This window comes from Pocillopora damicornis, chromosome 8 (genome assembly GCF_964200805.1).
Source record: "Pocillopora damicornis chromosome 8, jaPocDami1.2, whole genome shotgun sequence".
Classification (NCBI taxonomy): Eukaryota; Metazoa; Cnidaria; class Anthozoa; order Scleractinia; family Pocilloporidae; genus Pocillopora; species Pocillopora damicornis.
The window spans coordinates 19,353,871-19,366,977 of record NC_142677.1 but is presented as its reverse complement, the minus strand read 5'-3'; the positions used below and the strand labels follow the sequence as shown (position 1 = coordinate 19,366,977).

The following is a 13,107-nucleotide window of genomic DNA, read 5'->3' as shown; positions in this document are numbered from 1 at the left end:
AACTATTTCAAATGACTGGAATTGATTTCTGAGTACTGTCAGTGACTCCCAATGAAGGTGAATGATGGTCGAGGACAGTGAGATGTTTCTTAATCGTGCCATTAAGATGTTCAAATACGGTGAGTGATGAGCAACGACGGGAAATATTGTCTAGTGACGGGAAACGATGCCTTATGACTGGGGTTGATATCAAAACTACCTAGTTTCAATTGCTATGCAACTGTCGCTCAACATGTATGAGCCATCTATGGAAAATTTTGAATAAAAAAATAATGAAGTTAAAATAAAATAATAATAACATAATATTACATCTAATTATAAAAAGAAACCGGCACTTACCACAACCGTACCAAAAAGACAACTGCTCAGAAAGAAAAAGATAGAAAACTGGAAAAAGACTATAAAATGGTGATACGAAGGAGAGAAAAATGGAAAAAAAAGGAATTTTACGGGCAGGAGTTACTCGGCCCCCAAGCCAGTTTGAGAGTTACTCCTTGTACGCCAGCTCCAAATCATACTCGGGGAGAAGTTATTCGGCCCCCAAGCCAGATTAAGAATAACTCCTATAGCGTGATTCGAACCCGCGACCTCGATGACCTCACTTGCACTCGTTGCGCGCCCACGATTACCAGTCGACCATCTTGAAACTCCATAAATTACTAGTATAAATTGTCGCTGTAGAGAGTTTTTAAATACCGGTTTGGGGGGTAGGGTGAGGAGGTTTGTCTCACTGAGAGTGCAATAGAGCGTTTCCGGTCAGAAATAAAGGAAATGAATCAAACAAAGAAGAAGAATATTAGCATTTGTCGTGATGGCAGAAGGCCTTGTTTGCCGGGGTTCTTTAAAGACAACGATGTGGACACTTCTCAACGGAAGCAATCCTTTATCAAGTGTGTGCCCGGGAAATGTTACACACCAGGCCCCGGTATTGTTCGAAAGTTGGATTGCGCTATCCACTGGATAAAATTATATCCGGTGGATAACGCTCTACGTTTTGCTATCACTTATCCGCTGGATAGCGTTATTCTCCCTTTATACAACTGGACCCAGGTATCACGCATTTTTACCTCTGTGGACGCAGTTATCATAAATAAATTTCTTTTACTTTAAGTTCACTCTTCACAGGACGCGGCATTCATTTGTTAGATTAATAGATAGATAGATAGATAGATAGATATATATATATATATATATATATATATATATATATATATATAGATAGATAGATATAGATAGATAGACAGACAGACAGACAGACAGACAGACAGACAGATACATACATACATACATACATACATACATACATACATAGATAACCTTTATTTATACACGATAATATTTTAAGCTACGAGCTTGTGGGGTTGTGTGAAGAAAAGAGGAAAATTACACATTATGTAAATATAACTTTATCAATGAAACACTTGAAATGTTCGTGGCTTTGCTGATACACGAAAGGAACGTTTTGAATTTTCTCTTCGCCTATAAAACATACCCTCCAAAATACTTTCATTTTGGCCCCAAAATTAGATCCCTTACTGAGAGCCAGTGATATACATCATAACATTGTGAAGGTACAGACTACTGAGCAGGAAACAGGGAACTGATTTTAGTTTTGCTTTTCTTGGTTTTTGTCTTTTGTCAGTTTTGTAGAATAATTGTAAAAACTATTTCATGCTCATTATCGATTTCTTGTCTAATAGTTGGACAGACATTAAATATGCAACTGCGCGCGGATCTTCCCCAAAATTTCAAATCGCACGGTAGCATTCCCAGTTCTGGATAAAGTAAGCTGACATGGGGTTTTACAAAACATAGGTCAGTAACAGCCATTCCATGTGGAAGTTGACTAACATTTATATTTTGCACGAGAAACATCAATCATTTTATGTGTAATTTTTGTCATGTATGCATATTTAGCTCCAGATGCGTGTCCGCTGAATGCCCCTTTACTCTGACCGGGCGTAATTTTTCCCCGTCGAGCTATCGTTTGTTGGAACATTCTGTGGTAACTTACATGACAGGGTAACCGGGCCAAACTCATGCTTCCTACGTAACCTGGCCAACTCCAAAACAACATGGCAGCAATAGAAGCTCTTGCGAATGCCTATGGTGATGACAGCGATTCTGAAGGAAATGAAAGTCCTGAAGAGGAAACTACAGCAGATCATACGGCACATCTGAACTCTAATGTCTCAATTTCACAACTTCAATCTAAAGTTCAGGTTAAAAGTGCCCCTGTTGTCACTGCAAAGGTTGGTAACGAATCAGTCAGGTTTGGTGAATTCTTCGCGCTTCTCAAGATGCGAAAATATCAGATGGATTATAAGAAGGTTTAACAAGTGATTTGTTTTGACCCCTAAGGAGGCTGTTGGTGTGATTAGACAAGTGGATCCCACCACCAAGGAGGTCACTTACAATCCGCGATATGAGGAGATGTTCTCCCCTGAGGTGAAAATTTAGTGCATGGAACACTCCACAGTTCAATTTTATCTCGGAAAACTTTTATCTTTAGGCTTCCCGCCTTATTTTTTTTTCAAGGCGTCATTTTGGGACTCAGAATCATAAATTGTGATACATGTAGGACACTGAACCATGAGAAAAGTTGCGAAGGAGATGACTGAATATTTTATACAAGTGTCGTCATCTCAAGACATTTAGTGCTCAACGAAAAACGTTATAGCGTGGGCCGGGTTGTTCAAAGCTGGGTTAAGATAACCAAGGGTTAGTGTGAAATTTGATTTCAGATCTGAAAGTTTGAAGAACAAATTCAGTTTATTTCTTTTTGACTACAATTTGATAATTGAATGCTCTTAAAACAATGGGTAAAATTATTCCAAAACGGCTTTTGAACGGAGAAATATAGAAACCTGGATTAAAATTTAACTAGGGTTAATTGGCCTTTGAAGAACTGGGCCCAATTGGTTTTCAACTGAAAACACAACTTGTACATCAATGAATTTTACTGCAAATTTTCATGTAATTGCCAAGTAGTTTTATCAGAGCAGGGTGATGAAGTTTCAGGGTATCATATGTTATTTGAAGTTAACTAATATGTTTTATAAATTAATATATCAATGCTTTTCTACTGTCTGTGGATAGGTTGGACCATCAAATCCCTTTAAAACTAGGCAGCAAAGTGCTCCAAAGAATGCGCTAGCTGGTAACATGATTTTATAATAAGTTTGATTTTTATACAAGTTGAGCTGCCACCTGCATTTGTTTTTGGTTTTTAGTGACAGCTCTGCACATGTGCCCAGAAATCAATCTGTTGATTTGGTTTCAGGTTATGTTGAAGCAGCTCACATGAGTGACTTTACATTTGAAACTCAAAGAAGAACATTTACTAGTTATGGTGAGGATATTCAGCAAAGTTCAGTGTCTTATAGCATAAGTAGGTAATACAGATAATTGTCGTTATTAACAGTCAACCTCTTTTAACCCTTTAACTGCCAAGATCTGATTGTTAATTCTTACCTCTAGCTGCTACACATTTCCTTTTAAATTTATTGCAAGAATTTGGTGTTAAATCAAGATTAAAACTTCTGCCTGGTAAATTTGAGTAATCTTCTAACCTGTTTGCTGGATAGTGTATGGATATTATAGAGAGAAGTTACATGTTGATCACCTCTGGAGGTTAGAGGGTTTATATTTCAGTCATAGTCATTCTATTTTTCTCCTGTAGATTTAAAGGTATTATTGTTTATCATTGTTCATTTATCATATGAAAACAGCTGTGATAAATATAGAAAGCTCGAATAGTTTTACTCAATGTATTTCTGAAATAACTGTTTGAATTGAACAGTGTTGTATGAAATCTGTCAGGTTATGCCCTTGATCCCAGTGTAACAGGAGGAGCCAGCACAAGTGGGGACAGGTTTGTCTTCACAGAATTTCAATGAATATACTGTGCTCGATATATTTCCCATTTTATTGACAAGGAGAGTTTATTTAACAACTAAGAGCCTATTATCATGCTGATCATTTCTTTTTGTTGTTATAGCCTTTACGTTTGATTAACTGGTGATTTGTATGGAAAAATTAGACACTAGTCACTCTCAGGGGTTAATAGGTTAAGGCTGATGAGACAGCTGAAAAAAAGCTTTCATTGTGTTAACTTTCAAGGTACAGAAAGGAAAGAGGTTAATTGAGAGTTTTGAAGTACATATAGAATGCTCTTTCTCCTTCTCTAACCTGAAAGACTTTAGGGATATCCTAAAACAGAAGGCAGCCAGCAACATAATGTACATTTGAAACAGCTTTTCAACCAGCAGATTTTTTTTATCCTGTATATTTGATTAATTATTCATCGAAACGTTGCAATTTATAAATAGGTTTGTTGGAGATGTAGAAAAAGCAGAGGAGAAGAAGGGTATGTACCATTAGTTACATGCTTGCAAGGAGCATTTCAGCATTTCTGTGGATAATTTCGGTGTGTTTTGACTGGGTGATTGTTTTTTTTTTTTTTGTCAATTTTTTTTGTTTTTGGTGGTTGTTTTTAATGTGCTTGCTTGTCCATTTGTTAGCACAATAATTGTGGCAGAACTGTACCATAGGGTATAAGTTATTATATGTGTATTCTCCAGGCTTGACAATATTTGAAGCAACAGAAGCTCGCCCAGGTGACAAAAGAAAACGAGAAAAACCTGGTGATCCAGGAGACATTGAAGGATACAAAGGTAAAGAATACAAAGAAAGACCAACTTACATTGTTCATAGTTTACATAATTTACTATGAAATATATTTTTTGAATTTGTGACCAACTTTTATCATAACGATTATATTGGAAGTACATGTACTATAGTTTGATACAATAAGGCAATTTTCCTATTTCTCGTCATACCATTCTGTTTTTGTGATATTTTGTGGTGCAAATCTGAGTTATCTGAAGTTTCTTATTTTTGCATAGAAGATTTAGTGACATTGACCTTCCCTTTCAGGTCCATGGGCAACATTTGTTGATGAAGCTAAAGTTGCTAAGCCATCTGAGGTGAAATTAGTAGAAAGTTTTTTAATAAAATTAAATTTATCAGTTGACATTTGTTGACCTTTGGAAAGAAAATGTAACTTTTTTCTGTCTTAAGGAACAAGCAGCTAAGCTTGAAGAGTTTGAGATGACAAAGCAAAAGAGAACTAAGAAAGAAGAACAAGTTGTGGAAGAAAAGACTACTCTTCATGGTGAGGGAATGTATAGGCTTGGACTGAAAAATTAGAGTTAGCAAATTTAAAAAAAATTGTTTTCATTAGAAATCCATCCACTGTTCATTGAAAGAAAAACTTTTATTAATTCACAATTTTTGGAAGTTTCAATATCAAGCAAAAATTCTAATTTAGGAGTTTTGGCAACTCTTTCCACAAACAGCTGCAAATAGCATAATGGTAGCTTGTTGTAAGGGGAAACCCAAAAAAGAGCCTGTTTGGCAGGCTAAACTGACAGCCGTGAGAGGTCTTAGAGGCAGCAGTAGACTGCCAGTAAGTGCCTTTCATTGAAATGCCTGATTTTACATGACTGTATCCTTGTATATGAACAAGCTATTCGCAACCTTGAAATACTGTTTGTACATGACAGTGATTCTTCAAAGACACAACTACATGTGTATAGACTTCAGATGGAGCCATCTTCTTGTCACCTCTGTCTTTGTCCATGACTTGTACATGATTGTGTGTGGATTGTCCTTATCTAAAAATACTGTGATTTAGTTTAATTTCTTGATTTTTTTTCCTTTCAGTTCAAGATTCTGTGGATTATCAGGGTCGCTCATATCTTCACATTCCAAAAGATCTGGATGTGAAACTGGATACAGATGAACCACCAGAGAGATGTTACTTACCAAAAAAGCACATTCACACATGGTCAGTAAGTTGAGAGTTTTGTGGAGAAAGATGTGAATTCTTGTGGAGACAGCATGGCTGAGTGGTTAGGGCCCTGGTCTTATAATCTGGTGGTCCCAGGTTCAAGTCCTCTGCCCTGCTACTCACTGGATTTGTTCTTGGTGGCCCCAAGTTCAACTCCTTGGCTGTGCTTTATAAAAAGCCAACTGGTCTGCCTCCTTTCAGTTGGGGTTTTCAAACACTTTATGTATATTTAAAATATTTGTTTATTTGTTTGCATGCATATGAGCACATGTAAATGGGTATATGCATATTATAAGCATTAAATTTATTTTATTAAATATTATTTAGTGTATCATGTACATGTACCTTGTTCTTGTAGCATGATTTGTCAAATAATACATCTTATCTTGTGATAATCAACTGCAATTGAAGATTGTGATGCTGAAGCACTGCTTTGTGATTCATAAGCATTATCTTCTGAAAAAGGAATTATTGAAATAAAATTAAAAACAGGCCTCTTTGTTATTCACCAGAGGCTCAATGATCATTATCACACAACCTACTGTATAATTCTTTGTCCTGTAAATTGTTCTACAATATCCAGTGTTACTTTCTTTGAACTACTTGAAACGTGAACATCGGCAAAATAATTCTCGCCAACAGTGCCGTTTACAGTGTGTCTTTGTTTTTTATCTCTCATTAGGACTGGACACTCAAAGGGTGTCTCCTCCATCAGGTTCTTTCCAACATCAGCTCACCTGTTACTGTCTTGTAGTATGGACTGCAAAATTAAGGTAGGTCTGGCCAGTAGAACAAATGGCTAGACAGTAACTTGCTTAATCAAAAAATCCAAGGATTCTTTCAATCCAAAAGGCGGAGTGCCTCAGTTAATAACATAATATGTTATTAACTGAGGCACTCAGAATAGCCTTGAATCAGTACCACCAAAGTACAATGTATCTCAGTTGCAAAACTCTAGTATGAGGTGATGACATGAAACTTTCCTTTTCAGCAGCAACGTGTTATCTAGCTTAAAGGTGGAATGTATAATAGCTAGAAGAGAGCAATGCCAATCAAATATTTTAACATTTAGCCATTACAATAGCCTAAGAACTTAAATACTCCTGAGTTACATCCCATCCAGAGAGAAGAGATCATCAAAGAGAAAATTTTCCCTCTCACTTCAAGATAACATGAACATGTAGCATCAGCGCATTTGTTGAGCACGAGTCGTTTTCGTGCTCCGTTATCACTAGTAATGGTCCAGAGCTGAAAATATCAGCCACTGAGTCACGAAATTTCGTGCTGCATTGCTGATTGTGGGGTATCTCATCCCAATTTTTTTTATTATGATGTTGTTTTCCTTTTGTTTATTTTGTCGGTTCAAGTTGTGGGAAGTTTACGGCAAAAGACGTTGTTTGAGAACATTCATGGGTATGTTTTCGTTTATTTCTTCTAAGTTTGCCTTTGCATAGCATAATGTGCCACACATTAAAGCAAATAAATTAATTTTTCGTGTTTACATGAAATTTATTCCACGAGGTGTACATTTTCCAAACTTTGATAAGCTCGCGTGGTTTCACAAAATTGTTCTGACTCTTTCCTCTGCCGTAATCAATAACCGAGCCAGCAACTACTGTTTCATAAGCGCATAGAAAGGACGTGGGAATGTTTAAGACGAGAGGATTGAGTGACATAGGGGGCATTTCACCTATTCCCACCTGGCTACCCACCTTGGTGCATCTTCATTCTCAGAACATGTCTACGTGACATATGAAGGTTGGTCTCCCACAAGATGTTAATATTGCAATATGTCGTCGTCCTTTTTAGGTCACAGTAAAGCTGTTCGTGACATTTCGTTTAACAACAGTGGGACACAGTTTCTAAGTGCTGCTTATGACAGATATGTCAAACTTTGGGACACAGAAACAGGTGGGGAATCTTGAAAAAATGTCTTCATTTTTGTCAACGTTACAGTGAATTTCTATTCAGATTTCTATTTTCCTGGTAGCATTTATATGACACATACGTTACAGGGCAGTGCACTGGACGTTTTACCAACCGAAAAATTCCGTATTGTGTCAAGTTTAATCCTGACGAGGTAAGGTACACACCTTATGGTTTTGAAATAGAACCAGAACTGATGAGCTATTGCTCAAACTTAATATAATAGTTGGTGAAACAGAGAATTAACTCTGAAGTGTAAATTAAAGTGCTATTTAAACCCATGAATAACCCACAGGGCGTTAGCCCTAATAAAGGGAAACAGGGAACCACACGAGGCAAAGAAAAAATCTTTTGACCTCGGTGGGAATCGAACCCACGACCTCCGGATTAGATCTACCGTTACTCTGCCATTTATTCGTTTGTGGAACTTCAGACAAGAAAATATTAACGGTAACAATTGGAAATCTTTCAGCCGAAGTAACGTTTGCTGTTAAATGTTAAATTCATTAATATAATAGTTGTTTGCCAATTTTGCAAGATTTTCCTCGATTTGCGTGGACAAAACCATTTTTCTCTTTCTTCTCAGGATAAGCAGCATTTATTCGTTTGTGGAACTTCAGACAAGAAAATATTAACGGTAACAATTGGAAATCTTTCAGTCGAAGTAACGTTTGCTGTTAATTGTTAAAGTTTTGTATCGATGTAAAATTTCTTCCAGACGATATTATTTTAGAGTACACGAGTGATCAACCTAGCAAAACAAAACTATGCCACCGTTTTGATGGTGTTACATACTTTTTTAAGAACGTGCCCCAGCAAAATGTGCTGGAGAACATTGCGAATGTTCCATCCGTTTAAAAGAAAGAAAATGCGCATAGCTCCTAATTCCGGGCGTTTAACAAATTACTAATGGTTATATTTGTGATTCTAGTGGGACACGCGAGCGAACGAAATTGTTCAAGAATATGACAGGTTGGTCAAAACTTCTAATTTGTTTACCTAGAGGCAATGGTACAAGTGTGTAACAGTGTTTTGAGTCATTTTTGGTCATGTCGAATCACAATTAAGCCTTCTGAATAAGGAAAAAAATATCGAAATTATGAGTTTGTGAGGTAGCAATTCTCCAAGAGGGTAAATATGAGACGTAAATAAAAAGCCTCGAAAATGCAAGCCAAATGTACGAAACCATGAACTTCGTACTTTTAAAAGTACATGTAGTTGTGTTACCTTAAAGAGAGCTCTGTCAAAAATATTGACTCCATTTCAGACATCTTGGCGCGGTTAACACGATAACGTTTGTGGATCAAAACAGAAGGTTCGTGACGACTTCTGATGACAAAAGTATCAGAGTATGGGAATGGTGAGTAACTGTGTTGTTATCTTTCTTAGTCCATTCGTGTTTATGAAAAGCAGCCAACGTTCGTCAAGTTCTTGCGATGACTGTTTATCTTAAAGAAACCTTGCTCTATTCTTCGAAGTGGGGTTGCGCAGAGGTGGAAATGCTTATTACTGTGACCTTGGCTCGATTGTCGAGTATGACGTCACATTTGGGTTGAGTCTGTTGATTATTCTCGCCTTCCCTCAAGGGTTTTTCTCTTGGCTCTCTTATACTCTAAATTCCGATTCGACCGGAAACAATAGACGAGGAACACACAGTTAGCTATTCATCTCTTTATCTTTTTCTTCCTCCACTTTTCTTTCTTTCGACCCCATTTTACTCGCACAGGGCGAATTTCTCAGAATCATCGCAGACTGTGTCATCTGACTCGTAAGTTTCATTTTTCGAACCAGGGACATTCCTGTGGATTTCAAGTATATTGCCGAACCTAGTATGCACTCCATGCCCGCAGTAGCTCTTCACCCCAACAGTAAGTTGCTCGTTTTAAATTTCATTGTGTTTTTTAAATAACCTGATACCTCCACCGTGAAATTATTAGGCTCGTACTTCCCCGCTATTACATAAGATCTTTGACGACTGTACCAAGTACAAAGTGTGATGGGAACGACAATTGGTAGATGACTCACTGCATGCTCCCTCACTCGTTTCCAAGCCCTTCTCTGGTGATTGGTGAGAGATGTCTCTTCTCTCAGGAGTGATTACTATACAACCTCTCACTACAATAAAAATATGTTATCCAGCAATAGAAAAAGTGGTGAGCTTTATGGTTTTCTCCTGATAAAACACTAAATTCTCGCGCTTAAGGGAGTATGTAGTAGCTTGAAAAGAGAATTAGAAAGCAGATGAAGTTACTGACTTTATTCTTTCTGCAGACAAATGGATGGCATGTCAGTCCATGGACAACCAAATCATGGTGTTCGCAGTACTAAATCGTTTCCGTCAAAACCGAAAGAAAACGTTTAAAGGCCACATGGTGAGAAGCAAGCCATTTGATCTATTTATTCTTTAGCTTTTGATGCGATTGTCTTACATAAATCTCAACTACTTCTTTGTTTAGGTTGCGGGCTACGCTTGTCAGTTAAATTTCTCACCGGATGGAAGGTAAACCGAAAACGTTGTTCTCAACCTCGTACCTATCTGAAAATGAATCCAAAAAAAAAAAAAAAATTAATGTCTTAAGTGAAAACAGTTTGAAGAATTTTTCTTATTCTTCCTTATCACACCATTTCTTTCTGTGTAGAAAATATTTATCGGGGTCTTCCTTCCATTGCTATCAAATTCCGGTAAAAATATACATACATCGACATGATATTCGTATGGATTTTCTTTGACCTTTTTTTCAACTATATTGATTAAAATCACTATAATTTTCGGGACTGTACTTTGTTGTCGTTGTAGTTATCTTATTTCCGGCGATGCAGATGGCAAACTTTGTATATGGGACTGGAAATCAACAAAACTCTACAGGTAATATCAGCCTCTTTTTTCCTATTTTTTTTTTCTTTTTTTGAACCGTAGGAAAAATGATTTTGTGTTTATTCCTCGGTTTATAGTCAGTTTATAATACTTCTATAGACCGTTCACTTGTCTATTTCTTTGAACATTTGACTAATAATCGTATCACAGATAATAATTATTATCTATATTTTGCTTCTTAAAGTATTTGATAAGTTTTTATAGGACAGGTATTAGATTATATAGAAATATTAGTGATGTCGATGATCGTAAGATCTGCATACAACAAATTTATGCATTTATACGTCTGACTATAAGTTGTATCATATATAATAATATCTATATTTTGCCTCTTAAAGTATTTTATTGTAAGTTTTTATAGGAAAGGTATTAGATTATATACAGATATTAGTAATGTCGATAGTCGCAAGATCTGCATACAAAAATTTTTTTTAATTATTGTTAATTGTTAGGTTTACATATTTATTTCAGTTATTTTAAAACGTATTTGATCATATTCACATTTATACGGCGCTATATAAGTATTAACATTATTAGAAATTATTATTGTGAAGGATTTGTTGCTTACTTTTATCCAAATCGTCCTCGCTACACCTACAAACATTAAGGCTACTGTGGTCATTTTTGACTTGGCAGAAGTGAAGGGTGTTTTTGGTAACTCGTGGCTTGCAATTACACTTAAGTGTATCAATCATGGACTAGGCATTTCTCTAATGTTAGTGTATGGCCTTAAAGTGATAAAGAGAAGTGACATTGACTTAACATAGATAGAAATGATCTCCATGAGCGTGCAACCGAAATCAGGGGATGTTTACGCGATTGGAATACAAGGAGCAGGATGTTTTGCCGCTAGAAACTCTTCGGGATCATTTATGTTGACATGTTATAATTGGCTATTCACATTTTGGTGGGCTAAATAAGTCAGATCGAAAATAGGTTTTTTTTTAAATAATTCACGTGCGTTTGAATATTTTTCCAAAATTTTTGTTGGAAACTATAGTTAAAATAATAATGCTTAATTTGACATGAAAAAGAAAATTCAAATAAATTTGCCCTCGAAGGTCAAACGTATCCTTAAGTGCTCTAATCTGCTATGAGAGACTTCAAAACTGGATTTGTTGACACACTTCTCAGTGTAAGGGAAACTAGGGAAAATGATTAACCTTGTCGCAACAACTTGTTGTTTTTGTCTTATTTACCAAATAGTGCCACATTCTTTGTTAAATTTTGTTGTTTTTGACCTACAGCAAGTTCAAAGCACACGACGCAGTTTGCATCGCTTGCCTGTGGCATCCTCACGAGACGTCAAAGGTGGTAACCTGTGGCTGGGATGGACTTATCAAGTACTGGGACTGAATGAGAGGAGTTGGGAGAAAAAATAACATGTAGAAAAAGGATGATATTAATGCTTCTCACAAACATTTGGCAAAAGTTAAGATCACGACTCCTTTGCAGTGGATTTGCAAATACCTTTTTAACTTTTTCGCAGACATGATGTTAACAGGGACAATTTCCCTGCATTAAGCGAAGCATTCAGCCTCTGAAGAGACTGACTTGCTGTAAAAAAGAGTACAATTAACATTTTGTTACCGTCGAATGGAACACCCCATCTCGAAATGCTAACTTGTTGCGAAGTCACCCTGTTTTGAAATCATCTTTAAAATTCCACCATATGCAACTTTGTACATTGTGTTCCTTTAAAGCTCTAAAAAATGACTTGTCGAACCCTCCGAAACATCACGCCAAGTCGGTCGTTTGATTGACGGCATTGTAAATAGCATAATCAATAAAGCATGTTCAACGACAGATAGTACCTGTAGCTTAAAGTATTGAAAAGTGCAGTATTCAAAATAATTCTGTTATGAAGTTTTTTACAGGAGTGTGCTGCCCAGCGATATTAACGATATGACACGATACGATACTTAATTCAACGTGGAGTTTTCGCTTAGCAAAATCAACTGGTTTTCAGGTGATCCATTGTCTAATTATGTACTAAAAACTGAACTAAAAATTAGATGACAGCAACAACTAAATACTAAAAAATATATACAATAAAAGACAAAAAGGTGGCAGTACTTAAAATCCTTTTTCAGTCAAAACCTAAGCAATCAATTTTATTTTTCACTTTATTAGTGCCCTCTTTAGATCTATTGTCATTGGCTAGTTAGTTCCGTTTCTTGACGGCAAAATATCTCCATGATTTATGGTGGTGAAAACACTAACCCTCTTCTCACGACATAGTCTCTTTCCGCTGTGAGAAGCGTATTTTTATGATATATTCTCTCTGCTGTCCGCTCAGACCCTTGCGATCATGATAGTGGAAACGTTTTGCTTAGGGGCTATCCTTCTTTTGCGTATCTAGTTATGTATTAGAAGTACCGCGATGTTGATGGCAACCCTCATTACTTATCACAGTAATATTTTTAATCTCAGGTTGTATACTACAAAAACT

The 13,107-nt window shown here is 36.4% G+C and overlaps 1 protein-coding gene across 1 annotated transcript; it reads left to right on the top strand.

Moving 5' to 3' along the window:
* Positions 1 to 2,053: 2,053 nt before the first annotated feature.
* LOC113671838 (pre-mRNA-processing factor 17) lies at positions 2,054 to 12,727 on the top strand. The gene is made up of 22 exons (XM_027188097.2): positions 2,054 to 2,252; positions 2,362 to 2,448; positions 3,100 to 3,160; positions 3,284 to 3,352; positions 3,823 to 3,874; positions 4,332 to 4,369; positions 4,584 to 4,676; positions 4,939 to 4,988; positions 5,083 to 5,176; positions 5,728 to 5,851; positions 6,537 to 6,627; positions 7,222 to 7,267; positions 7,664 to 7,765; positions 7,870 to 7,934; positions 8,367 to 8,417; positions 8,712 to 8,752; positions 9,048 to 9,140; positions 9,572 to 9,648; positions 10,052 to 10,152; positions 10,237 to 10,280; positions 10,578 to 10,646; positions 11,903 to 12,727. The coding sequence occupies exons 1-22, from the start codon at positions 2,076 to 2,078 to the stop codon at positions 12,009 to 12,011; spliced, it is 1,734 nt and encodes a 577-aa protein (XP_027043898.2). The 5' UTR covers positions 2,054 to 2,075; the 3' UTR covers positions 12,012 to 12,727.
* Positions 12,728 to 13,107: the final 380 nt, after the last annotated feature.

What these genes read in the sequence shown, in the direction of transcription:
- LOC113671838 (XM_027188097.2), top strand. Translation starts at nt 2,076, where the DNA reads ATGGCAGCAATAGAAGCTCTTGCGAATGCCTATGGTGATGACAGCGAT. An exon ending in AGACATTGAAGGATACAAAG is followed by an intron (nt 4,677 to 4,938) that starts GTAAAGAATACA and finishes CTTCCCTTTCAG; the next exon opens with GTCCATGGGCAACATTTGTT. An exon ending in AAAAAGCACATTCACACATG is followed by an intron (nt 5,852 to 6,536) that starts GTCAGTAAGTTG and finishes ATCTCTCATTAG; the next exon opens with GACTGGACACTCAAAGGGTG.